Raw genomic sequence first — 27,227 nt, 5'->3', positions numbered from 1 at the left:
CGAAAATCCTGCCGACAACGTTTGCAATACTTGAGCGGTTTGCGTTCTTTCTTGGCAGGGGCGGCGTGCGGGTCTTTGCTGTGGTTTCCGTTGCGCAGCTTTTCCACCGTCGGGGCCCCGTCGGGCGCGGCGCGGAAGCTGCGTTTGACAAGTAGACGTTGCGGTCGGATGCAGGCTCTCGCTCGCTCGCCGCAATCGCGGCCCGATGATTGGTCGCAGTTTGATCGGCCACCCGCAAATCAAGCACCCGATGAATCAAAGATGAATTTGCCTTCACCGAACACGTAATTCTGTTTGCTATCCGTCCAGTCGTCGTCCTTTGTTGATTTCCATCCGTCTTCCCAACATCCATCTGATCTTTGGATCCCTTCATCCTTTTTTGGTCAATCAAAGCATAATTTCTGTCCATCCATCCATTAATCTGTTGAACCATCCATCCACCATCCATCAATGCACCCCCATCCCCTCAAATCAGCCAGTTAAGGACGTTAAAATAGAAGGAAATTGGTTGGCAGCAGTTGTCAATCCTCATCCAATCTTCCCTTTGTCCCTTCATCCACTCATTCACCCATCCTTCCACCCTTTTTTTTTTAAAGCAGGCTGTGCAAAGCAATGAAGAAATTATAAAAAAAAGTCAGATTGTTGGGAATTGTGGAGTATTTCCGTACTCACTATATTGGGATTTGGTTATAGCGGACGTGGAAAATTCCTTTGCAGTGATTGGGGAGAAGCGGCTTCCAAATTGATGCCAATTATAAATGCATTGAAAATAGATTCCCCTCCCCCCCAAAAAAAGAAAACGGGATAAATGGGGAAAAATCACCAATTCATATTTTCCATGAAAACAAGGAATACTGTACTGCTATCCCACCCCCAAAATTTAAATAATGGAGGGTGAGGGGGGGGGGGAGACGAGTATATGGGGGCCCCTCCGTATTAAACGGGTAGGGACTGGGTTGGCTAACAAATCATCATAACTGCATTGAGAAGGAGGTCTTTCTTTTTTTTTTTTAACCCCCGCCCAAAAAAATCACAGCGCATATCACCAATAATCATTTGCCGTGAAAAACTTTTGAATTGTTCATCCCCAGGGAAAATTTGAAAAAAAAAATTGGCAATTTGTTCAAACTACGAGCATGCGGGAGTCCACTTTAAAGGCTCATTTTCGCTGTTTGCCGGTCCCTTACACTGTGAATAGCAGAGGCCCACAAATACATCAGCAAGGTCCACTGCATGTAGGGGGGGGGGGGGAGGAGTGAGGAAGGAATTCCTAATGCAAAGTTTGGCAGTCTGCAAAAGCTTTAAGAAAGAAATAAATAAAGCTTGAAAGGAGGAGGAGGAGGAAGAAGATTACGGCTGGTAAAGTTTTGGCGTACCTGACGTTGGCCAGCGGACCGGTGCTTTCAAAATCAAGTTTGGCTTCGGGCTCGTCGCTGGATGACTTCCTGGTGTCCGAGTAGGACGACACGCTGTTGAAGCGAATTTTGTAGGTCCTAGGAAAACAGACACACACACACACCCAAAAAAATCAAAGATGACCAAAAATAAAGATAAAAATCATGGCGGGGGCCCCGACCCACTTTCGGTCTTCCGTGTTTGACGTCGGGTGTCGCATCTCCATCAAGGCGGCTCCGAATTTCTACGAGCACATATGAGAGAGTCAAATGATATTCAGCAGTTGGCAGAAATTTGGAAACGAGTTGGCTGCGGGTGTGTGTGGGGGTGGGGGGGGGAATACATCTAAGCAGGTTGTGTTCCAAATATTTCTTGCAGGCCACTGTTATGGCTTCCAATTGAGCTTTTGCGCCACGGTTAGGCTTTGAAAGATGGGTTGGTCTCTTGAAGTTGGGTTTCAAGCCAGCATAAAAATGTGAAAGTCCCGTTTGAAGCCGGGTTCACGGTTTCAAATTGGGGTTCCTAAACTTGGTGAGGGTTTCTAACCTGGTTAAGGTTTCCAACCAGTGTTAGGTTTTCAAAATGAGCTTTCAAGCCTTGGTTAGCAGTTCAAATTGGCATGGTCGATACCACTTTTTTCAGATGGATACCAGTACCATTATTGCCTGTCAGTACTCACCGATACTAAGTACCGATAACTCTCGTACTTTTGATATATAGAACTTAATTGAACACAGGAAGAAAAAACACGCAAAGACTGAAGCAAACGACGATTCGCAGATTTTGTTATCGATGGCTGGTATCGGCGGACTCCATCAGCTGTAAAATACAAGTGGTATTGGTATCACTATTGATATCTGGTATTGATAATCGCACATCCTTAATTTAAAAAAACGGGTAGGGTTTTCAAATAAGGATTTTAAGCCAGGGGTGGGTAGGGAGCTAAATTGTTAGCTTGGAGGCAGGCTAAGGGTTAACGTTTCAAACAAGCCTGAGTCTTTCAAAGTAGACCCATGATCCAAAATGTACTTTTTTTTTTGTCGAAATGCTGATGTAGCAACCTGGGGGGGTTGGGGGTCACGGTGAATAGGTCAAGAGTGAAAGGTCAATGAGGAAGCTGACCTCCCCGTTCTCAGGCGGGTCGCCGTTACCGAAGGTGCTGGTCACCACCAGGACCAGCGTCTCATGCTCCAGGTCCACCACGTCATAGTCGTCCATGGACATCACCTGCACACGGACGGGGACAGAAAAAAAAAAGCGGGTAACTAATCCCATAATTTTTTTCGCCAATCTTTTGTTCACGTCATGGCTTTCAGTCCACACCGCACTGAAACCCGCCTCTTGAGGAGGCAATGAGCATGATCCCAAAGCCGCCTCCAGCGTATTGCGGCCCGCGCCACGCGCGCACGCACCCACACATCCGCCGCCTTCCTCTCCGTCTCCTCTTTTGTTATTCGTCGAGGAAAAGAAACCCGGAGGCAAAGCACACAACACGCGATTGAGTTTTGGGGATGGGGGTGACGCAAGGCGCGGGCAAGAGCATACCTTTGCATCGAAAGCGTGTTTGAAGATTTCGCACAGCGTCTTGGCGTAGTCCTGAGACTTGCCCGTCTCGGTGGCAAACAGGATGGTGGCCTTGACCCGCTTGGCCATGGCCGCGCCCATCAGCTTGGCCGAGAACTTCACCGCCCTGGCGACACAAAGGCACAAACAGATATACTTTATAACAGACTAGCACATGTGGAGGTGGAGTGGGGGAGTCCAGCTGCGGAGAGCATCAGAGCGCCACCACATCCCATTGTGCGGGTGCACCATAATAGAGCATGGGAGGGGGGGCTTGGGGAGGGAAGCCAGCCACGGTGTTGATATATCAGCTTGGGTAATGAATTTGTGAGATCATACGCGTGTGTACGCATCAATCTGTGGCCGTTGTCCCAGCGGCATGCCAACAGATGGTCTCGTTGCCAGGGAGACGACCCCCCCCCCCCCACAAACGGAAGTGCGGGCCACGGGAGAATGAAGAGATAAGGAGGCTCTCGCGCATTTGGCGGCATCAAAATCCAAGAGAAGGAATCCAAAATGGCATATTTGGGCAATATCGTTTTGGGGAACAGGACGACAACATTTCAGTCAGCCTCGAGTCTTTCGAAATGTCTTGGTGCGTCTTCAAGCTTCCACTTTTGCTTCTTCTACAAAATGTGACTTAAGCTGTCTTTTGTGTCAGTACCACTGGAAGCAGCCTCATGATGTTGCAATACATGGGGGGGCAAACGGGGGTCGGAGGCAGGGGGAAAATCACACACACGATTTCACAGTCGTGCAAATGATCTTTTTGTGATGCTTTCAAGCGGACTCAAGATCATTTCTGCAATTTTCTCCTGAGGGTTTTCGGTGTTTTCTTTCAACTTTGACTTCACACGGAATGTTTTGCATATGAAAACGCCAACACTGGAGTCATTCAAAGAAACAGGCATGTGGTTCAGATGCCCTCCTCTTTTCCCACTGCACTTGTTGGCAGTGATCAAAAGACATTTTACTGTCACAAAGCCAAACAATTGGCCTCTTGAATTTCAACACAGACGTGCCGCAGCCCGTTTAGGCAGCGCAGTTGCTTGGCGCGAGGGCCAAAACGCAATCAAACGCGCACTTTGGGATTTGCAGTTGACAAACGATTCTGAACGGCGAGTGTCTTTGTTGTGTTGGATAACATTCAATTTGTAACGCTAAAAGATACATTTTAATTTCATCTTTTGCGTGTTGGTTTGTACGTCGAGGGCAGCATGGTGGGCGAATGGTTAGCACGCGGTGCTGCGAGGTGCGATTCCGGCTTCCCAATGATCTCCATGTAATGTTAGAAATACGATGTCGGAAAAAAAAAAAAAAAAGCAAAAAGGCTTCCGACTCAGCCACTGAAAGACGGCGTACGTACACGAGGTTCGTGCGTCAACGCTAACCAGCCATCTTGCCAACTTCTCCAGGCGATTTTCTGGAACCACTTGCATGTACAAGCGCACCCCCAAAACAAAAGTGAGATTAGCATGTCATTCCTCTCTTCCTTCGCACCCCCCGCAGGGACTGATTGAATCCACCTCGCAGCGGAGTACACAAACGTGATTGTTCTGGCACAACGCGATGGCGTCCGACGCGCGGCGTTAATCTCATTTCCTGCCGAATGTCACGTTGAGAAAAAAAATTTAACGAGAGAACCAGAACTCGCCACTATTATATTATAGATATCCACTCACAGATTTGTGAATATCTTGGATAACTACAGTCGAGTCTAACTTCAGTAATGCCATTGGACAAGGGAAATGTTTCAAATACTTTGTCATTTGGGATTTTAACCGTGAAAATGCACTTCTTTCAGTTCAGCTCTGTGCATTTTGCTCTTTGGAACGGGGGCAAGTGACAGACGGACCAACACTCACTTGGCCAGTTTCTTGAAGCCGATGGCTCTCTTCTTGGTGGGCGTCCCGTTGACTCCTTTCCACACGTGACTGTGCCACGGGTCCACCTGAGGCAGACGGACGGGTGAGGCGGAAGGCGCACTTTTAGAGGAAGGCTTGCACGACAGATTTTTCACAACACCACAGGAATGCGCTTGGGCTTGAGGGCCAAATGAGTTTTAAGCACGGGTTGGAGTGTCAATGAGCAATTAAAAGACTTGGCATGGGTTTTAAGTCATAATTAAGGGATCGTGTCCATCAAGACCCTCCTGGACAAGATTATAAAAGTTTTATAAAAGTCTTTTCCACAGACTAAGCAGACATGCTTTTTATTCTTCCTCACTGATGGAACTTTTATGCTAAGTTTGAATACTTGTTCCTTGTACGTCTATGAATGTGTGGTGTAACTCAAGGTTCAATTTTAGGCCCTCTGTTGTTCAATTCCTATATGCTTTCTCGGGGTTAATTTCCATTGTCACGCTGATGATGCGTAGCTGTACATCTCTGTCTCCTGATGACAAGAGTCCACTGGATGCTCTTTTGAACTGCATTTTCGACATTAAAAGTTTTTTAAGCACGGGTTGGTGTTTGAAGGAAGCTGTTTTTGAGTTGGGGTTGGAAGGGACTCACCTGGTACTCAAAGGAGGGCGTGAGGCGGTAGTTGAGCATCTCCTGGTGGAAGACGGGCGTGATGCTGCCCGACATGGGCGGCACGATCCACACCCAGTCGCCCGGGCAGCCGCCTCGCACGCGGTACTCGTTCTCCATGTGCTTCATGAATGACTCGGTGGCCGAGTGGTGGTCCACGATGGTCACTTTGCACACCTGAGCGGGGAACAAAGGCCTGAGAAAAAAAATGCACAGCCGCCTCCGCTCTTGTCTGGCGACTGCTCGCGTGCCTTCAAATCGATTCAAAATGGCCTACCACGCACACTATCTTTTACATGCAAAGGCATATGTCCTGGGTCCTGTCCGAACTAGTTTCCATAACTGACAGTGAGAATAAGGAGGAGGGCACCTGAAAACTGTAGAGTACGGCGATGTTAATCTCCACCAGAGCTTGGTCTTTCCACAAGGAGGAAGTCTTCCTGGTGTCTAAGGACATCTTTTTAGCGACATCCTGTGGGCGGATACAATCCGAGTGATGACTGCTTTCGTTTTCATCGTTCGGAACAACAACACCAGAATTCCAAAAGCCCACCTCCAGGATGTTGTAGCGGGAGCTGTCGCAGAAGTCCCTGACGCCGATCTCGGTGCCCATGTACCAGCCGCTGAAGGGGCAGCCGGTGAACTCCAGGCCTCCGACCTCCAGCAGCATGTTGGAGACTGCGGGTAGGCCGTACCACTTTAAGTCCAGTTCCTTGAACCACTCGTACCTGGATACAGAAGCACCATAATGAGTACAGGCAAAACCTGTATTTAACCGAGATCGGAACGAACTGACTCCAGATTTAGTGGTAGAATAGTAGTTGTGTCCTCTGACGGTGTTGTGCGCAAGACCAATCTATCAGAGACCAAGACTTGCCCGAGCCCAGAACTCACCGATACCAAGATGAGACCAAGACCGAGGATGAGTCAAGACCAATAGACTTCGAAGTGCTCTTCCAGCAAGAGTCGCTCCTTACTTGGGCGCTGGTGTAAACGCACATCTCGCCAACATTCGACTATATATGACCGTCCAAGCCATAACTGATCAGGGTTGGAACCCGCCCCGCCCTCCAGGATGTCACTGGCTTGGGAGTTGAGCGCTCTGACCGCCGAGGGCCTATTCGAAGACTCAGAGGAGGGGGATCTTTCTAATTTGGACTCATGCACGGCCTTTGGCGACCATCACAGTCATGTTTGAAGGCGAAATAAAAACTTTGTTTCCGAACTTTTTATAATCATTTTTTCCCGAAAAAAAAGGCTTCCATTTAACGCACAATTGGCTTTAACAGGCGACCCCTCGCGCCCCATTTGTGCGGTAAAAACCAGTTGCCCACCTGGCAAACGGGAGGCCGCAGCCAAAACAAGCATTAGTGCAAACAAGCCACGTTTGGGCCTAACTGAAAGTCCTCATCATGCTCCACTGGGAGATGGACGTCCACCAGCCAAACTGCTGTCTCAATTATAATTGGCTGCGGTTGGACAATTTGAGATGACTCAAAAGAACGCAGGCAAAAATGTAGCGACTCACTTGGGGTGTGTGATGGGCACCTCCAGGACCAGGTCTTCGGGCAATTCAAAGAGTTCGGGGTCATTGCCATTGGCCTGCAGAAGGAGGGGCAACACGTCGAAGCGACCCTTGGGCGCCTTCCAGCCCAGTTGCGTGCAAATCTGACCAGCAGGGGACAAGGGGGGGCGGGGGGTGAGGGGAAAAAAAAAACAAAACAACACATCAATCCCCGCTTGCCAGCCACCAAGGTTATTATTATTCACGAAAATGAACTAAGCAACTCAAATTTCATTTAGAAAGTGACTTAAGGAGGGGAGGGGGGGGGCGGACGAACTGAAACAACATGTTGAATTTCGAAAACTATGGCAAACTTCATTCAGTTTTTTTTTCCTTTGTCATTTAATTTCATTATTTGAAATGTCATTCATTCAGTATTACCGTTTGGCCAATCCAGAAGAAGGAATGTCAAACAGTCATTTGAAAATTCGGGTGGTAATCTTGCACTCGACGAAACAACCCAACTAATATAATAATAATAATAATAATAATAATACATTTTATTTTTGGGCGCCTTTCTAGAAACTCAAGGACACCTTACAACAAGCAGTTAAAATCACGAGTACAATGTTGAAAACAACATCAAATAAGAAAAAATAAATACAACCTAAATAAATAAATAAATAAATAAAATAATGGCTTTATGGTCTGAGTGAATAGGCTTGTCGAAACAGAAATATTACAGCTAACAGTCGAAAAAGCGCCCGCACCTCAGTGAATTCCACGTTTGCGGGGTCTCCCAGGATGCTCCCGTCGGGCTGCTTGTAACCGGCGTAGCGGATGAGCTGACTGTTCCACACGCGGAAGTCGCGTTTGCCGTCTGTCCTTTGTGGGAAGATGGTAATGGCCGACCTGCACGAAAGAAAATTAAAAAATGGAGACGATTTATACGTGTTGCTGCGCCATGTGTGTTCAAGTAGCAGTTGATTGAAGGTTTACGATTGCCATGCGATGCTAATTTCAGTTTTCCTGCCTAGGTGGGTTTGCATTGAAAGCTAGCAGTAAGCTAGCAGATTTTGTGTTTTATACAAGTTGGTTGAATCTCCTTGCAGACATTAGCCGAGGCGCTTATCCTCACAAGGTTCATGGAGCCGATCCCAACTGCCTTCGAGGAACCGGCCAATTGCAGTAAACTGAATATTTTAGAGTTACCCTTTGAAGTTAGGACGGCCCAAGATAGTATGGCAGACTTAACTGATGTGGGTTGACAAGTGTGATTCATACTCATCATACGGTCATTTGACGTGAGCCAAGTTGCCTCGGCTCAACAAGCAATCACGAGAGGTCATTTACAGGCAACCAATCGGCTGCTTGCACAATCATGCGATACTCCGAGGTTGCTTATCGAGACGGATGAACAAGAAAAACTCCTCCGACACGGAGCAGATGGTGAAAAAAAAAAACGGATTCCCTGAAGTTAAGCTCGTGGTTCGTGTGTTGGCGGGTGGAACGGAGATGCGCCGCCGCCGCTTATCAAAGCAAGTCATCCCTTCCCGAAGGTCAGGCCGCGTCAGCTAACGAGCGTGACGCCGTCGAGTGGAGATGAAGTGTCACATGTGATTACACGTCACTGGATGGAGAGCTACTGACGGAGAGATGGACGCTGGCTGGCTAGATATTTTGAGTGCCACCCCCCGCACCTCTTCCCCCCCCCCTACCTGAGGTTGCCCTTGTTGGTGGCGTACTTGATGTGGTTGCAAATGTAGTTGTACATTCCATGAGCTGTTGTGCAGTCCCTTGCGTCGAAGACCTAAGCGAGGGAAGAACAAAAATAAAGTCCCATTTCAACAGTAGTGGCCAGTAACCAATACTTGGATACAGTATTTCGATGTTTCATGTACAGGGCGGGGTCTGACATGGCATCCAATGATTGAAAAAGATGAAATTGAGCTGATTTTGGATTAATGTGGTTTCCACCTGACAGCAGCAATTTGCTTTATAATTTGCAAAGCGGCGTGAAAAGGAGACAAACTCCAAGGGTGGCCAGCGCCAACCCCTGACTTCAACCATACCGAGGCAGCCAAAAGCTCGCTCAGTTGACGCTACCTGTAGTTTGGACCACTGGATCCTCCCCACGCAGCGGGCGGCGTTCCTCCAGGCGTGCTTGGCTCCGTAGATGAGCTCCGTGTCTTTGAGCTGGTACGTCCCCGAGGCCTCGATCTCCTTGGTCACCTCCTCCAGGCGGTCCGCGTGAGCCTTTGAACTGTACCTGTGTGCAAAGCACTATTAAAACTTGCACACGGATTTCATCAAACGAATCAGCTCCTCCAATCAAAGGAGGGGGGTAAAAAAAAAATTTCCATTTCCGCATGATTTCAAAGTTAGATGATTTTTCATTTTTGAAAGATGTCAAGTCAATGGCAAGGCAACGGAACCTACACAACTACAAAGCATTTCACCCAATTAGAACCCTTAGAGAAAAGCGCCGATAAAAGTGCAAGACACTCGTGGACTGAGAGTGGAGCGGACTTACTCGTTTTTACCGTTGGAGGACCTAAAAAGTTAACAAGGCAATCAATGAAAAAAAAAAATCCTTTGATGAAAACCTTTCACATAGATGCTGTATGTTGCATTCACACTGCTGCCAAATTTGGATTGTATCTGGATTCAACTAGATGACTATGAATCAGATTTATGATGAAAATCCATTCTGAGTAGGTTACTATTTCAATTGCTAAATCTGCCAAATATTTGGGACACGTGCGTCCCCCCCCCCCCCAGATTGTCCTACATTAGGATTCTTCTGCCTTGGCCCCGCAATCAGGTGCAAAACGGTTATGGGCAGATAATAGGTCTTCTCTTCTGTGCTTTTGACATGTGATCACAAGAGATTCCTCCCCCGGGCGACTTGTTTGGCGTTGCTTCGATGGGCCGTTTTATTGGAGTGACATTGGATTCATGAAAGACGGGAGAGGAAAAAAAAAAAAAAAAAGTCTTTTCTTGAGTGAATACTCGTACATACAATGCTGCTTTGTTGGGAATTCTTCACTCCTTCCCTGCTTGCCATACAGAGATTTTTATATCGTGGACCTGGATAGTTGCTTACCCCTGTAAACAGTGAATGGTTCCGAACGACCATTCACTTATTCTTAATCCCGACTACATTGAGATTTTTTAGCGGGCTTCTTAATGTGTGCAGTTCTTGCCTTTTGATGGAGGTATAGTACTGATCGATGAAGTCTGTGGCCAAGGTGAGGAGCTCCTCTTTGGGCCGCACTTCGTCCGGCTTGCGGGCATGCAGGTTGGGCATCATGATGGAACCCTGGCACACGTTCTCACCACAAGTGGGCATCTGAAACCGACAAACAAAACAAACATGGACAGGTCATGTATAAAAGGTGTCGAGGACCCGTGCCACAAAATTAACAGGTTTGTCACTTTGGTATGAAACAGATATTTTGGAACACTTCCGTCAGCACCGCCGCTGGAAAGTTTAATAAAAAAACCAACAAATCAGTTTGTATACTTCGCGTGTATTTTCAGACATGGCCTCTTCAGAATTATTTGCAGGTCTACCTACGATAGACTCGGCAAAAAAAAAAAAAAAAAAAAAAAAGGGTCAAACTTGCTCCATGGGATGAATTTTCAGCCTAAACGGGTGACTTGCTGTGGACTTTTTGGGTATGGGTGTTTGACATTTTTTTTTCGCGGGATGCCTTCTCACGAAAGACATACAAACCAAATTTCATGGCGCCGAGTTAAAATGTCCTCAGGTAGAGAGTGTCCAACCAGGCCAATTTAAAAATAACATTTCCTGTATGACTTCCAGACATGGCTTTATGTGACTTTTTTTGTGGGTCTACTCATGATAGACATCCTCCCTAAATTTCATGGTGCTGAACACTCTAAATTGTCCCTAGGTGTGAGTGTGAGTGCGAATGGTTGTTCGTTTCTGTGTGCCCTGCGATTGGCTGGCAACCGATTCAGGGTGTCCCCCGCCTACTGCCCGAAGACAGCTGGGATAGGCTCCAGCACCCCCCGCGACCCTAGTGAGGATCAAGTGGTTCGGAAGATGAATGAATGAATGAATGAATGAAACTGGCTTCGGGAGCCTGATTTTCAAATGAAAAATAATTCCACTGGGTTGCTAAATTTTGGATCGGATAAAATGTCCGCTTCAAAGCAAAATTGAGATTTGTGTTTACTCATCACGGAAATCACCACAAAATTTTTTTTAAACTAAATAAACAAATCCAATGGATCGCTACCAAGCCAATTTTTGGAAAAAGGTTGCTTCCAACAAAAATGGCGGTGTTTCTTTGAATTTTCTCACCCGACTCCACTTTTTTTTGTGTATCTACTCATGGTAGATATATGGACCAAATTTCATGTCGCCGAGTGAAAATGGCCTAGTTGGGAAAAAAAAAAGATTTGACTTTTTCAAAATGGTGCTGATAAAGTCGAAAGCCTCGCAAAGCCTGATGACATTCCACGAGATAGCTGACAGGCGATGAGTCACGGATGCGCCCGCAACAGGACAAAGTGTGGAAAATCCAGACCAAGATGAAGCGATGCAAAGAGATTTCTCGCGCACAGCCCACTTGGATGAGCCTTTACGTCAGCTGTCGTTCAGCCTCGATACGCCAGACGATGATGGCGACTCCCGGTGTCAGGCCAAAACTTGGCTCGTCTCGGGACGGACACGCTCCCGATGCGGCGGCCAAAATAAACCGGCGGCAACGAACGGCAACCGCGCCAAACGCCACAAGGAAATTGAGCGCGTGGATCAACTAAGCGGATGTGCGAAGCCGTTCCTGAGCGGGCCTGAATGATCTTGCCTCGGGCGCCACATTGACACGGTCCGGGCCCTGTCGAGAGCACACGGCTAAAAATAAGAGGATATAAAGTATTAAAAGCGAAAGATTAGAGCGGGGCGAGCGAGGAGAGAGGTGATGGCAGAAAAAAAAACAGATGAGAAAAGGGATGAGCGCGCGTTAAAAATAAAAGCAAATTGGGGGCATTGAGGGCTGACCCCTTTGGAGGCGGAAGACGTATCTCGTATCAAATGCGCGACGCTAATAAAACAGCTCGCTCGCCCGCCCGCCACTTGTCGGCTTATGGAGAGCCGGCCGGCCGGCTGGCGTTAACCGATTGCGGCAACTTCGCGGTTGCCTGGTAACTGCCGGCAACTGTCAATAGTCAGGCTCGCCGCCAGACGCCTCCCCCCCCCCCCCTCTTTGGAGGCCACCGCTAAAATGTCTGTCCAGTACTTTTTTTTTTTTCTCATTAAGTTTGCTTTATGAGTTTCAACGGGACTCAAAGCAGATTTTCATTCCGAAGCCATTGCGAAACCACGCAGATGTTTTGCAGCGCCTGTCTCTTTCAGTCATCGGCCGAGCGCGTCGCTTGTTGGCCCTCGCCGAGCGGCCTGGACCGGAGCCCCCCTAACAAAAGCCCCGCTCAGCCATAAATGACCCCCACCTCCTGACTGGGTGGGGTGGGTGCACGCCTAACCTTGCTGGCGCTGTGGTGGAGCGTGTCGTTCAAGACGCTTCCGCTCTCCCAGTTCTTGATCTTGAGGAAGCGGGGGCACTTGGAGGGGCTTCCGTTCTGCAGTGTCTTGGTGGGCGACGTCTTGTCCGAGGTGGGGCCCTGAGAGCAGACGCCCGGCATTATTTTATGCATTAAAACAAACAAAGAAACAAAAACAAGGTGATAGTTATTTTGTTCTGCATTCCGATTGAGTGTAATTCCACGGTCAGCCACTAGATGGTAACACTTTTTTTTTTAACCCTACATTTGAGTGAAAACAGTATTTGAAGAGCCAAGTTTTTGTCAAACCCTGTTTGATCCTGCTTTTTAGGTCTACAGAAAACAACAGTTGTCAAAGCATTTTCTAATGAAGAATATTGATGACCTATCTTGATGACAGTGAAAGTGGAATTTTAATTCAACGGACGCCCCCCGCAGACCTAAAAAAAAAGGATCCAGTCAACTCAAAAAGCCATTACAGAATTGGAGATGGTTGAGTGCAATTCATCATGGTGCCAGTAAGTGGCGCTGTGGTGCCACGAACAGACATTTTGGACACATATTTCTGGCTTGCGCTGGCCCATCCGTCACGGACGCTTTGAAAACGAGTAAGCAGGTTAATAAAAAATACTTTAGGTCCAATCTGAAACGTTGCTTGCAGCCATGTCGTGAGTGTAATCAGTTCACATCAGCAAGGACGCGGCCATCGATGAAATGGATTCATGGCGGCGCCCTATTTGAGTTGATGAAGTGCACGATGGGAGACGGACTGACTTTTACCACGCTCCCCATCGACTTCCCGTTTTCATTTGAAGGCCCCCGTGATAAATACAATCAGCCACTAACGGCGGCTAACCTTTCAGCTGGCTATTGATTGATCATAGGCCCGCTGTTTAAGATCGGCGGAATCAATCACGCGTGCTTAGTCATTCCGCCGTGCCAAGCCAAAACCTCGCCACTTGCTGGTTGGAAAATCATTTGTGGTGTACACACACACACACACACACACACATTTTGACTTGTATTGTATTTCAACGTACTTCTACTTGCCTTTTTTAAGTGTTTAAAATTGATCTTTTTAATATTCAAAATTAATTTGAACATTTCTACCCTGCAAACTAATGCATTTTTTTAAATTGTCAAAATAAACATCAAACAAAGGACTAACTCGGGGTTCACAATAAAGAGGCATTTATGCAATGCGGTGCTTCACGCACCAACACGCACAACATTTTGGGAAATGGTCATGCAAAAATAAATAAGTAATCCTATTATGAAAAAAAAAATCTACGCAGATGAGGGCGAGTGCGCATGACGGCCCAGGAAAGCAACGCGGAAAAAATTGGGTGGGACGGCCAAAGTGCGCACGACTGACAGGACTGCCAATCGTTGACACTTTTGTGGATGTCGGCGAACCTTCTTCAACTGCTTCATTATGCAGGAGGCCGGCAGAGGGGATGGGGGTGTTGGGGGGGGGCATGCATGGCTAATCCCGCAGTTGAGTGAGGGAGGAAAATTTAGATTGCAAACTTTGCCCACCATGACAAATTAAACGGTAAGTGACGCAACCTCCTGCTGCGTGTTCACTCTCCATGCACGCACGCAGAGACGCACATTTTACTTTCCAGTTAATTGGACATTGCACTGAAATGTACCATTTCAAGTGACACGCTTGAAAATTAATTTTTAAATACATACTAATAATATACTAATATACTATATATATTATAGTATATCAGTATTATATATATATATATATATATATATATATATATATATACTAATATATTATATACTTAGTAGTATATACTAATATACTAAGTATACTAATAATATACATACGCATATATTCATACATACATGCGCATTCACCTTTTGCACACGTTACGTCACAGCCGTTGTCGAGAGGTAAGATCGGGCGCCCCGAGCCCGAAATTCGGGTCGGGCCTAAAACGCACACATGGGTCAAAACACACCCACACACGGAAATAAAGAAGGCTGGTGTTCCCCCAGCTTCTTCACCGATTTTTTTTTTAAAGTAAACACAGAATTAAAGAGTCCTTCTTTCAAATTTTTTTTAAATTTTGAACATTTTTAATTCTAAAATTGGGCAGCCCGGTAGTCCAGTGGTTAGCACGTCGGCTTCACAGTGCAGAGGTACCGGGTTCGATTCCAGGTCCGGCCTCCCTGTGTGGAGTTTGCATGTTCTCCCCGGGCCTCCGTGGGTTTTCTCCGGGTGCTCCGGTTTCCTCCCACATTCCAAAAATATGCATGGCAGGCTGATTGGACGTTCTAAATTGTCCCTAGGTGTGAGTGTGAGTGCGAATGGTTGTTCGTCTCTGTGTGCCCTGCGATTGGCTGGCAACCGATTCAGGGTGTCCCCCGCCTACTGCCCGGAGACGGCTGGGATAGGCTCCAGCACCCCCCGCGACCCTAGTGAGGATCAAGCGGTTAGGAAGATGAATGAATGAATGAATGAATAATTCTAAAATTATTTGCAGAGTAATACTGCTTTCTTTTAAAAGCATTCTACACAAATACAAATGATTTGATTTCTTATTTTGCTGAACAATTTCAAAGGCCGCTAAGAATGATTGACGAATGTGAGAGAGAGGGACCAGCAACAGAAAAGGCTCGATCCATTCTGAGCCTCAGTTTAGCTCTTGGTACTTCTAACAAAGTCTGGTCCACAGACCTGAGGCGCCGGACAGGTGTGTAGGGACGGATGAGCTCTGAGAGGTAAGGTGGCGCGAGTTTAATCAGAGATTTGAAAACAAAGTGGAGGATCTTGAAAATAACTCTAAAATGAATGGGGAGCCAGTGAAGGGGTGCCAGAGTAGGAGTTATGTGCTCCCTCTTACGAGTACCAGTCAAGAGGCGAGCAGCGGCATTCTGGACCAGCTGAAGGCGCTTAATGGAGGACTGGCTGACTCCAAAGTAAAGGGCATTGCAGTAATCCAGTGTGATGAAGGCATGAATGACTGTTTCAAAGTGTTCATGTGAGAGGAGAGGTTTTATTTTGGCCGGACACTATCGGGGTAATCCGGATTTAACGTCGCCGCTGTAGCAACGGCTTGTCGCCCGGAAGGATCTGAACAGGGAGAGGGGGGGTGTCAAGGAGATGCAGATTTTTCCCTCCCAGAGGACGCACAAATTTGCCAGCTTACTTGGTAATAGCACAAGTGAGGATTAGAAACTTCTTCTCTCGGCTTGTCCCTTTTGAGGGGTTGCCACAGCGAGTCATTAATTTCCATCTTTCCCTGTTCGCTGCATCCTCTACTCTGACTCCAACTACGTGCATGTCTTCCCTCACGGCATCCACGAATCTCCTCTTTGGCCTTCCTCGCTGTCTCCTACCTGGTAGCTCCATCTCTAACATTCTCCCACCAATGTATCCACTGTCCCTTACTCTGTACATGTCCAAACCATCTCCGTCTGGCCTCTCGAACTTTTTCTCCAAACTTTCCTGTCTGAGTTGTCCCTGTGATGACCTCATTTCTGATCCTTTCCATTCTTGTCACTCCAAAGGAGAACCCAACACCACAAATATTGGTTTCTGACCAACAGTGGCAAAAACAGCTTTTAGTGACAAAAAACACGCGACTCGGACGCTAATTTTTTTTTCTGCTTACGTGACACTTCAAATTATAAAACAAAGCGGAGAACAAATCTCATTTCCTGGAAATACACAAGACAAGCACGGCGTGAATCTGACCGACTCATCCCAAGGCTCCAGTTGAATGTCGCTGGCTTTTTAACATCAAGTTCATCATTCGCTCCATGAATTGCGTCCAGCTTCTCTGGCGATCGCAACACTAAGCTTCGAATAACCGAGCTTCACTCAAAAACTGTTAATGCTGCGCGAATTTATCCGTACGCTACTAGTTGTCGGGTAGCTAAATTTCTCCAATTTCCAACGTGTTGGCTGCTCTCTCCCTAATTGAAGTGAAGAGCCAAGATTCAGTGCCTCATCTTGAACTTCACCTCAAAAGCTGTGCTGATCTCAAAATCAAGGCGATGCAAGGCTTCCCTCGAGTGGGGTGTCATTGGCATGACGGTGCTTTCCAATTAAAGTATGCTGAGAAATGCACAGTATCGAAACAGTACTTTTTTTTTTTTTTTTACCTGCTCGGCCTCGATGTTGTGCAGCACCACTGGCATGTTGTCACGCCTCCTGTTGTTTTCAGATGAAAGCTGCGGTGAAACTGTGCTTGCCAGGCTGACGTCCCTGCAGCAGAGGACAGAAAACGAGGAGGCGGGGCTCAGTCGCACAAGGCACCAAACTCACTTGTTCATTTTCAGGCATGGCTTCTTGACTTTTTGGTGGGTTGCATAATAGGCATGTCTAGCAAATTCCATTTCAAGTTTTAGGGAGTAAATTACCACCAAACACTCCAGCCCCGATCTTATTCTCAGCTGAAAATGTCACGCTTTTTGCACATTTTCATGCATCGTTTTTTTTGTAGATCAACACCTGACAAACCCGCCTCCCAAATTGCATGTTGCTCAATCAAACAGGATTCCGGGCCTGCATTTCAGACAAGCTATTAGGTGGACCCGATCCAATTTCCAGCTGAACCAAAACATCCGGTGTCTTTTTGTGGGCCTCTCGAACAAACGTCTTGTGTTCTCAAGCCAAACGCCGTTCCATGGGCTGAATTTTTAAGAAATGTTCCAAAGTGCAATTTTCAGGTCACATGGCTCCTTGATTTGTGCGTCCGCAGGCATGGCTTCTTGATATTTTTTTTTTAACCCCTCATCTTGGTGAAAATGAAAGCTGAGTGAAACCGACTCACTGACAAAAGTGGACGATTTTGCTGATTCATAATGACAGCATGTGTAATTTTTAATAATGGACGCGGTGTCCTCAATTGACATCAAGGCTCGTCATCCACTCAAGACGAATACGCGTGTGCCTCAAAGGGCCCTCCCCCTAAAATATACAGTATATATATTTAAAAACAGTGTAAAAACAATTCATGTTTACTTGTGCTGTTTTCGACCATTTTTTTTTATTTTGTTTGACCATGCGGAACATTTGGGTTGTACCAAGCAGAATTTCAGATGTGGATTCTGAAATGCGCTTTCATGAATTTCACATACCGCAGACTGAAGACAGAACGAGTCTGAGGCAAGCAGCGTCAAAAACACATTCTAATCTCCATACATGTAATTAAAGAAATATTTAGCATCTTTTTGAAATTAGAGAGAGCTGGCATCATCTAAGGGGCAATTAAAAAAATCCAGAACAAGAACAAACATCAAGCAAAGGTGTGTATCAGTAATTGGTGTCAATCTATGGAATAAGCTTGAAACGGATCTGAAAATGAGCAAATCGTTGGAGGAGTTCACAAAAACAAATTCAAAAGATTAGTACAAAAAAACTACATGAATCTGAATTAAAATAGATAAATTTGATATACTTATAAAATATAGTAATATAACTGTTTTTTCTTGTTTTGGATTTTGATCAACTTAATTGTATTCAAGGAATGCTAATTATAATGAATATCAGAAAATTGAAATACAAAAGAAAGAATAACTATATATATACAAACCAAAAAGTGTAGAAATAGAATAGCATAGTATACACAAGGGTAAAAAAATATTTAATATGTAGTTTTTCATTTCTTTGTTTTGAAAAATGAACAATTCAGTTACATAATAAGGGGTAGGACTAGATAAGTTACTTACTTCTTCCTACTCCTTTGAGCATACAACTGTGATGATGATGTGTTTTTTTTTCTTTTAACCATTTCTAATTTTCCTTTTTATAATTTTTGTTTGACCTTTGTCAACCTGTTATTGTGTGTACTATATATGCTCAATAAAACAAACAAACAAGAAAGAAAAAAATCTCACATTTAAGAACTAAGGTGGCCTCTACGGAATCACGCACTGAACGACTTTTCACTTTCTTCCATCCGGGTGGCCATGTCATCAATATGCGACATGCAAATAAAGTCCTAAATTTGCAAAAACGTCCCGATTGCCGACGTCGGATCGGCGCGTGGTGGCTTTCGGTAAACGCGGCAAACTCGACAATTCAAAAAATTGTCATTGCGGCAATTTATGTTCAAGCGGCATGATGGCAACCGACGAAACGACGCGGGAACACACGAGACTCGAGCGCTTACCGTTCAAACGGATGAATTAGCAAGCGCAGGCGGAGCAACGCGACAAAGATTTCGGGCAGTTGCAGCAAGAAGCACTCGAACCTCTTGTCAGCGCTGCCCACGCGCGCATCTTAAGTAGCGCCCTCGAGACGAATGAGGCGCGGCCTACCTGGATGATGATGATGACAACAAAGTGGACATGTTGTCTTCAAATCTTTAAATGAAGAGTGACTTGTGGGTATTCTCGGGGTGTGGCGAACACAAAGAACACATCCCAAACTGGTTCTTCTGAGCTAAACACAAAGCGAACACAGTTGGCTCTTTCCCTGTCTGGGCAATTAATAAGCGGGGGCATATCAGAGCTGTGAGGTGTCAGCCCAGTATGTGACAAAACATCTCGCGGAGAAGTTTGCGGTGCGAGACATTCATCAGCCGATGACGCGTCGCATTCTCTGCAAATGACATGCTCGGGATGCTCGTCAACAAACACTTTGCCATTGCGTTTGTGTGAGATCAAAACACGAGTTTGCTCTCATAGAGCGCGGCCATCTAATTTCATGTCCGTGGCGTGAGTCCCCCCCCTCCCCCCACACCCTCTCTGAGATCGATGAGTTTTTCTGAATTGTGTCATGAATCAGTGTGGGACAAATAAAGGATATCTTATCTTATCTTATCTTATCACAATTACCTTTTTAATTAAAGAAACCAGTTCCGAGGACAGCTGGGAACGGTTTCAAACGCGTCACACCCCCCCCCCCCTCCCCACACACACACACCCGCCATGTTTTGGGGTTTTCCCTGAAGCCACAACCGAGCAAACTGGAAAGGTTCGACGAGGAACAGCGCGCAAAAGGTCAAGGTCGAGCCATTTGAGAAGTTTCCGTCCGCTCGCCTTGAACTTTTGAGCTCTCCGAGAGAAATCCTGCCCGAGGGGGGGCATTCTAGAAGGGAATTTATGGTTCCACCGGATGAGATGATTCATTATCTTCAGCGAGAATGCGAGTTAGTTGCTTCCGAGTTGACTTTCCATGCCCATTCCGACATTGGGGACCGTCGTTAAGATGTTCAAGACGTACCACATCGGTTTTAGTTTGCGGAAGCCTTGGACCTGGCGTCCACATGTGTGGACATGACGTCTTTGGTTTTAAGGACTATAACGTTAAATTTTGGTGTATAAGGGGGCTGGCGTCCACTTACGAGGACGTTAGAGCAAGTAAAAAGATAATTCTTTGTTTTTACACTCAGCAGGTCACAATTAGCCAAAATATCAAAGATACTTACTTATCTACGTATCTTAGGGTCTTGTTCACGAGTGAGGGCAGGAGGGAGCGAGAGATCGACAGGCGGATCGGTGCAGCGTCTGCTGTGATGCGGACGTTGTATCGGTCTGTCGTGGTGAAGAAGGAGCTGAGCCAAAGGGCGGAGCTCTCAATTTACCGGTCGATCTACGTCCCAACCCTCACCTATGGTCACGAGCAATGGGTCGTGACCAAAAGAACGAGATCCCGGATACAAGCGGCCGAAATGAGTTTTCTCCGCAGGGTGTCCGGGCTCTCCCTTAGAGATAAGGTGAGAAGCTCAGTCATCCGGGAGGGGCTCAGAGTCGAGCCGCTTCTCCTCCACATCGAGAGGAGCCAGATGAGGTGGCTTGGGCATCTGATTCGGATGCCTCCTGAGCGCCTCCCCGGTGAGGTGTTCCGGTCATGTCCCACCGGGAGGAGACCCCGAGGAAGACCCAGGACACGCTGGAGAGACTATGTCACCCAGCTTGCCTGGGAACGACTCGGGATCCCCCGGGGAGAGCTGGACGAAGTAGCTAGGGAGAGGGAAGTCTGGGCTTCCCTGCTAAAGCTGTTGCCCCCGCGACCCGGCCCCGGATAAGCGGTAGATAATGGATGGATGGATGGATGACTTCCCAAAAGGCGGAAATCATATCCGAGAAAGAATGAATTCCAAAGCTTGGCTCAGTTGGACCAGGTCACAAGAACCTTCTGCGATATGACTGCCTCCCGTCTCCAAGGTAACAACCGCCCCGGTAGCGACCACGAGGGGCGTCATTGGTTGGGCTTTGAGGAAATGAACGACATTTTCGCAGGCGCAAGAAACTCAAGTTGACCTTCTGCCACTGGACTTTTTTGCAAAGTTTCCTGTTCCCAAACAGAAAGTAGAATTTACAAGCATGTTTGGAGTGCGGGAGTGTCGTTTCTCAATTGCCATTGCGTGACTTTCTGCTGCTGTTCCAGTACGTCTGTTGCAATATCGTAGGACTCTGACATCACCGGCCAATTGTTCGGTGTTGTCTTGGTACCATGATGACTCAAAAATGTGAATGCCCCCATTCAAGAGGCCGATTACAGGTTTCCCAAAGAAAATCTGACGGCCGATATAAAATATTTAATTTAAAACTTCGAATTCATTCCTTGATTGAAATTTTCACTTGACTTTTTAAGTGATGCCGCAGAGAATCGGAACTCGCTGGCCTCCCCCGCCCCTAACCTCGGCGTTTCACATTAAAAACAAATAAATCAAAATGTAACATTTCGGTGAGATTGAAATTGGGGGGGGGGGGGGGGGGGGCGGCCCGGTATCCAGTGGTTAGCACGTCGGCTTCACAGTGCAGAGGTACCGGGTTCGATTCCAGCTGCGGCCTCCCTGTGTGGAGTTTGCATGTTCTCCCCGGGCCTGCGTGGGTTTTTTCCGGGTGCTCCGGTTTCCTCCCACATTCCAAAATCATGCGTGGCAGGCTGATTGAACACTCTAAATTGTCCCTAGGTGTGAGCGTGAGTGCGAATGGTTGTTCGTTTCTGTGTGCCCTGCGATTGGCTGGCAACCGATTCAGGGTGTCCCCCGCCTACTGCCCGGAGACAGCTGGGATAGGCTCCAGCACCCCCCGCGACCCTAGTGAGGATCAAGCGGCTCGGAAGATGAATGAATGAATGAATGAATGAAATTTGGGGAACATTTTTTTTTTCCATCCCTGATCGTGATTTACTCCCTCGGTTGAAAGACTCGACTTGGACTCACGACAGCAGCGGGGGAGAGGTGTGTCTCGCCACTTTTACAACCACACCTGATTTTGTTTTTCATTGTTGCCGTTTTATCTCTCATGAAGGTATTGTTTTGTTTTTCTCCCCCCCCCCCCCCACCTCACCCCCAATACATACTAGCGTCTGTATTTTTCCGGGCGCTCGGACGACGTCTAAAGGATACATAGTCCCGAATCGATTTGTATCGTCCTGGTATCGTCATTGGTATCGTCATTCGTTCCCAACACCGGGAACGAATGATTTGTTTCGGTTTTCAGCCAACTTAATGCATGCGATGACCCTTGAAGCTCGATACAATTTTTCAAAAAGATTTTTTTTTTTTTAAAGAAACAAAAAGCTGGCATTTGAAAGCTGGCGGATGGCATTTCAAGCAAGTTGAGAGCTGGCATCGCTGTCGGTATCCGCCCTGAAGAAAACCACATCGGCTGTGACTTGTTTTATTGCGACACGGTTTTCGTGCGCCGCTGCGCTTCGCTTGAACTTTTTCGAGAGGGCAAGCGAGGTGAGCATTGCGAGAACTTGATTTGGGGCTTTGCTGAACCGGAGGCGCAGCCCCCCCCCCCCCCCCCCCGATCCCTTTCACTTTCAATGTGATTCTTTGTAAGGACAAAGTGTTCTCAACAGCGTTGCTTGCTGCTGATGACAGATGTGGCCGGCCGGGCATTCCTCGGGGCGCGGTTCGAGCCTCAAGGTTTTGTTTGTTTTGTTTCTTGGTTGATAAGGGAGAGGAAAAAAAAAATAATCATTGTTGTTATTAGGTTTTATCTTTTTGAAAACGCTTCGCTTTAGTTGTCTTCTGGAACGCGTGATCGTGTCAGTTTCCATTTTCTTACAAGCCTTTGTTTTTATTTTCATTTGTTAACAAAATGGCCCGGCGGTCCGGTGGTTAGCACGTCGACCTCACAGCGCAGAAGTTACCGGGTTGCATTCTTCCCCGTGTGGAGTTGGCATGTTCTCCCCGGGACCTGCGTGGGTTTTCTCCGGGTACTCCGGTTTCCTCCACACATGCACGGCAGGCTGATTGGACGCTCTAAAATTGTCCCTAGGTGTGAGGGTGAGCGCGGATGGGTTGTTTGTCTCTGTGTGCCCTGCGATTGGCTGGCAACCGGTTCAGGGTGTCCCCCCCCCCCGCCTACTGTCCGAAGACAGCGAGGCCACGCTCCAGCACCTCCGGCAACCCTTGTAAGGATAATAAAGCGCTAAAAGAGTGCCCCAATTGCCGGGAAAAAAAAAGCTAGCTGATATATGAGATGAGGAACACACAAAAGTTCCCGTCACGCGGTAGCCATTTCAACTGAATGTTGCCGTGCGCCACTTTGCACCTGACCTGAGTGACTACAAGAGCAAAATTAGCTCCCGTCGTTTTCCTCGAGACAACACAACAAACAGGCGACGAAAGGGCAACCTATTTCCAACCCGAGCCCCGAGGCACGCCGGCACGCCACGCCGCGGTATTCTCTTCTCCGATGACTGCGCCAGTGAAAAAGGCTACGCTTTGAAAACATTTAGCGAACAGGCCTGCCTGTCGACTCAAAGTGGTTTAGGAAAGCGCGGCGTGCCCCCCCTGCGCTCGCCCATTCGGAGGCGGCCCGGACTTAAACGAGATGTCGTTGTCGCAATGAGTCCCATTAGCGCGCTCGGCAAATGTCGGCATGTTTTCCGGATCATTGCGGCGATTCGAATGCGATTCAAACTGCACGCGGGCGGCCCCATTAAGCTAGCTAGCTAAGCAGGATGTATGTTTATTGGCTTGTACACACACACACACACACACACTTACACGTCTATGAGGAGGCGATCAATCGTCGAAAGGGTAGTTACGGATGAGAAGCCGACCCGCACGGACCGATCAAGAATGAGATATTGATTAGGGAGTTCACTGGCGCGAGTACAATGGATGCCATGCGCTTCGCGGGAGATGGAGGCAGTCTGGCCGGGAGATGCGTGAGGCAACTTGGACGGCGCTGCAATAATCATCTGCGTTTAAAGTGGACAAAAGGTGCTTCGGAGGGGTTTTTCACGCGGCTTTTCTCGCTGTTCACCGCACGCAAGGCGGAAAGTGAGCTCGGCTATCATCGGAAATTCTTGCCGGTGGCGACAGGAGAAGAATCACATTCATTCATCACCAACAATCACAGTGACCCAAAAAAAAAAACAAAAAAAAAAAACAAAAGAATAAAAGAACTCTCCGCTGCCAGGTTATTTTTGGCTCAAGGCCACAATCACGATCTGCTCCTCTCTACGAACGTTGCCATTTTATCTGTTGACATGAAGTACTTTTTCGATCCTTTCGGTTTGTTCTTTGAATGACCCCGAAAATGTCATCCAAAATGAAAAAAAAAAAAATTCCGAAGAGCGAGTCAACAAGCACTTTGTCTGAAATCAATCTCATGAACGTCATCTGTGCTGCACTCGGTTGAAGGCTGATAAGCTCACAAATGGCCTCCTAAACTCGCCCCTCGCAATCAATTTGACCGCGTTTTGTTCCATCGGCACAAATCCGCAAAACCACCTCAAACCGCCAATAAATGATGTCATGACCGTCTCAGTATTCAGCACTCTGAAATCGCGTCGTCTGATGTCACGGCGAATATGAATAAAAAGCCGCCCCGCGCTTCAAGAAGGACTGCCTGAACGGAATGCGGGCGTTTGATGATGCACTTCAACCAAACAAGCGCTATATTTCCTGGTTCCGATTTAATCCGTGCTAAACCAGTTCCTCTTGTTTACGTAGTGAAACCAAAACACGCAAAATGATTGCTCAGAGGCTGCCAAAATATTTAATTTATTTCCTGCATCGATCTCAGTAAGTATCTGTAAATTTCCCCAGTGAGGGACAGATAAATTATTATCTTATCTTAAGATAGTTGGCAACCTCTTGCATGAAAGTATTCAACATCGATATGATTGCATCGACAAAAACAACAGAGCCTCCGGCAACGCAGTCCGACGCTCGAGTCCTCTGAAAAGGTTTGCGCGGGTGAGTCGTCTGCTACAGAAAAAAAAAAAACGTTGACCATCGGGCCAGACAAAAGGTCACGACGCGCCGGTCTGCGTTGCTCAATAGAGACACCTGCTGGATTTCGTCATGATTGATAAAAAAGCGAGTGCCAGAAAGTTGAAATGGGGATATGAGATGAAAAATACTTGCGCAGGGCGGAGCGCAGGCTCTGAAGCTTTTGCTTTTCCTTTCACATGGGCTCGAAGGGGGAGGATTCGTGCTTCATAACATCTGCGAATCGTTTGGCGACGCGGGCCAAATCAGACAACGTTTTAATTTCATTTGTTGACAGCGTGACATGTAGCAGGGCCCGCGGAAAAGTTCATGGGGCTTGACAGGTGCATTTTTTTTTTCCCAGCCAAATATTTGCAGCGCAACTCCACGCCTGCCCGCCTCGCATTGAACTTAAACCGGAGAGGTCCGAGCCGGCTCGTCGGGGTATCCAATTTGGCGCACGCAAAAACAAACAAACAAAAAAACAAAGCGATTGCAATTGTTGCTTTTCCACCAAAACTAAATATTTTTGCTAATTTTTATTTTCAGTAGAAGGTTGCCACTTAAACGACATTGCGCAACGGGCTGCTAATCAGCACTTGACGCACTTTCATTCATTCATCTTCCGAACCGCTTGATCCTCACTAGGGTCGCGGGGGGTGCTGGAGCCTATCCCAGCTGTCTTCGGGCAGTAGGCGGGGGACACCCTGAACCGGTTGCCAGCCAATCGCAGGGCACAGAGAAACAAACAACCATTCGCACTCACACTCACACCTAGGGACAATTTAGAGCGTCCAATCAGCCTGCCATGCATATTTTTGGAATGTGGGAGGAAACCGGAGCACCCGGAGAAAACCCACGCAGGCCCGGGGAGAACATGCAAACTCCACACAGGGAGGCCGGAGCTGGAATCGAACCCGGTACCTCTGCACTGTGAAGCCGACGTGCTAACCACTGGACTACCGGGCCGCCTACTTGACCCACTTGTGAAGGCTAAAAGATGCCCCCCCCCACAAAAATGCGGGAGGGGGCTCGCAACTTGACCATCTTTTGCCAGTGAAGAACACACTTCTGTGAAAACGAATGTAGCAACGTTTGAAAGGAGCGAACGTCGCAAAAGGCCAGTCAGTCGACAGCTGCGGTCCAAAACTTTCATTTCTCGCATGCTTGAAACGTCGCCGGTAACTTTCCGAGCAACGACCAACTTCAAACCTCATCACCATTTCTCAGCCGTCCACATTTTCTCCGTCAAATGATCAACGCGGCCAAATTTCAACATTTTGTTCCTTGCTCCCCAGAAGCGAACCATCCCAACGTCAGGACGTTGAGCTCACTCGGCACATCTGCCGAATAATCCTTCTCAAAATTCCGAAGGTTTCATCAACTAATTCTTTTAAATCAATGCGCAGATCGACCGTATCAATCTCCTCCGGTCACAATTCTCTCCACACATTCCAACTTCAAAATGGAAAAATGACTCACTGGACCGTTTTGCGGCAACGCGGGACTCACCAGGCCACTTGAATCCCGGCGTCCCTGCGGGCGGCGTTCCTCTGGCCCTCGCCGTTGATCTCCTTCTTGGTGTTGCGGATGAGGCGTAGGACGGGCTCGATCTCCTTCAGCAGCTCATTGTTTTCCTCCAGCCCGTTGCAGAAGAGCCCCCCGCCGACGCCCCGCCCCCCCTCCCGCATCAGCAGGGGGTCCTGGGCGGCCAGGAGCGCGATGGAGGGCGACGAGAGGTTCTCGATGGCCCTCAGCTGAGGCGAGCAATTCTCGTAGGATTTGGAGGGCGGGAAAGCCGGCCGGGTGACCCGCACGGTGCGGGGGCGGCCGTCCCCCGACAGGGTGGTCTCCAGGTGGGTGGTGAAGCCCTCGGGCCCGCGCAGGATGAGCACGGCGTGGCTCTCGGGCGACACGTTCTTCAGCGTCTCCAGCGCGCGCTCGTAGCCGAGGTCCACCAGGGGCTTGTTGTTGACGGCCAGCACGATGTCGCCCACCTGGACCAGGCCGCACTCCTCGGCCGCCCCCCCCCGGATCAAGTCCGACACGATGACGGGCGGTTTGGAGACCCTCTGCTTGACCAGGAAGCCCAGGCCGCCCACTTTCCTCTTGAACAGGCGCACCGAGATGATGTTGGGCTGCAGCTGGCACACGCTGGCCTCGGACTCCTGCATGGCTTCCGCGGGGGCGTGCGTGGGGGACGCTTGATGTGCGCGCGGGCGTGTCCCCCCGGGGGAGTCTCTGAAAGCCAAAAAAAGAGCAAAGAGATGCGATTCGTTTCAAAGGGCAATCGGATTCGCTTTTTGTGTCTATTAAGCTCCAATTTGTCAGGGGAAGCGGATCAGGAAAAAAAAAAATAGCAGGCCGTCGTTCAAGCGTCAAGCTTGAATGTCGTGCGCCACCTACATGAGATGGCAAAGGATACCAAAATAAAATAAAGCTCGTCAAAAAAAAAAAAAAACTAATCACAAATGACATTTTCGCCCCCAAATTGACAGCGCATAAAATGCACAATCATTCATTTTTTTTTTTTAATTTTTATTT

At 47.7% G+C, this 27,227-nt stretch overlaps 1 protein-coding gene across 5 annotated transcripts in view; it reads right to left on the bottom strand.

The window, feature by feature from the left end:
* The window catches only part of nos1 (nitric oxide synthase 1 (neuronal)), a 38,328-nt gene extending 11,434 nt beyond the window's left edge, over positions 1-26,894 (bottom strand). The window contains exons 1-18 of one of the 5 annotated variants that reach the window (XM_052068889.1): positions 26,196-26,894; positions 16,651-16,753; positions 12,508-12,645; positions 10,200-10,345; positions 9,527-9,547; positions 9,100-9,262; positions 8,712-8,803; positions 7,764-7,905; positions 7,018-7,157; positions 6,043-6,217; positions 5,860-5,961; positions 5,472-5,666; positions 4,824-4,909; positions 2,941-3,085; positions 2,518-2,622; positions 1,581-1,639; positions 1,377-1,493; positions 31-138 (exon numbers count right to left, since the gene is read on the bottom strand). In XM_052068889.1, coding sequence (XP_051924849.1) covers positions 31-138; positions 1,377-1,493; positions 1,581-1,639; positions 2,518-2,622; positions 2,941-3,085; positions 4,824-4,909; positions 5,472-5,666; positions 5,860-5,961; positions 6,043-6,217; positions 7,018-7,157; positions 7,764-7,905; positions 8,712-8,803; positions 9,100-9,262; positions 9,527-9,547; positions 10,200-10,345; positions 12,508-12,645; positions 16,651-16,753; positions 26,196-26,857 — 2,699 coding nt within the window. In that variant the 5' untranslated portion in view covers positions 26,858-26,894. Of the gene's footprint in view, positions 1-30; positions 139-1,376; positions 1,494-1,580; positions 1,640-2,517; positions 2,623-2,940; positions 3,086-4,823; positions 4,910-5,471; positions 5,667-5,859; positions 5,962-6,042; positions 6,218-7,017; positions 7,158-7,763; positions 7,906-8,711; positions 8,804-9,099; positions 9,263-9,526; positions 9,548-10,199; positions 10,346-12,507; positions 12,646-16,650; positions 16,754-18,662; positions 18,814-26,195 lie in introns of those variants that run through there. The other 4 variants (XM_052068893.1, XM_052068891.1, XM_052068890.1 and 1 more) reach the window with 4 other exon arrangements.
* Positions 26,895-27,227: the final 333 nt, after the last annotated feature.

The sequence above is a fragment of the Hippocampus zosterae genome, chromosome 6 (genome assembly GCF_025434085.1).
Source record: "Hippocampus zosterae strain Florida chromosome 6, ASM2543408v3, whole genome shotgun sequence".
NCBI lineage: Eukaryota > Metazoa > Chordata > Actinopteri > Syngnathiformes > Syngnathidae > Hippocampus > Hippocampus zosterae.
This window is presented reverse-complemented; position numbering and strand designations above follow the sequence as displayed.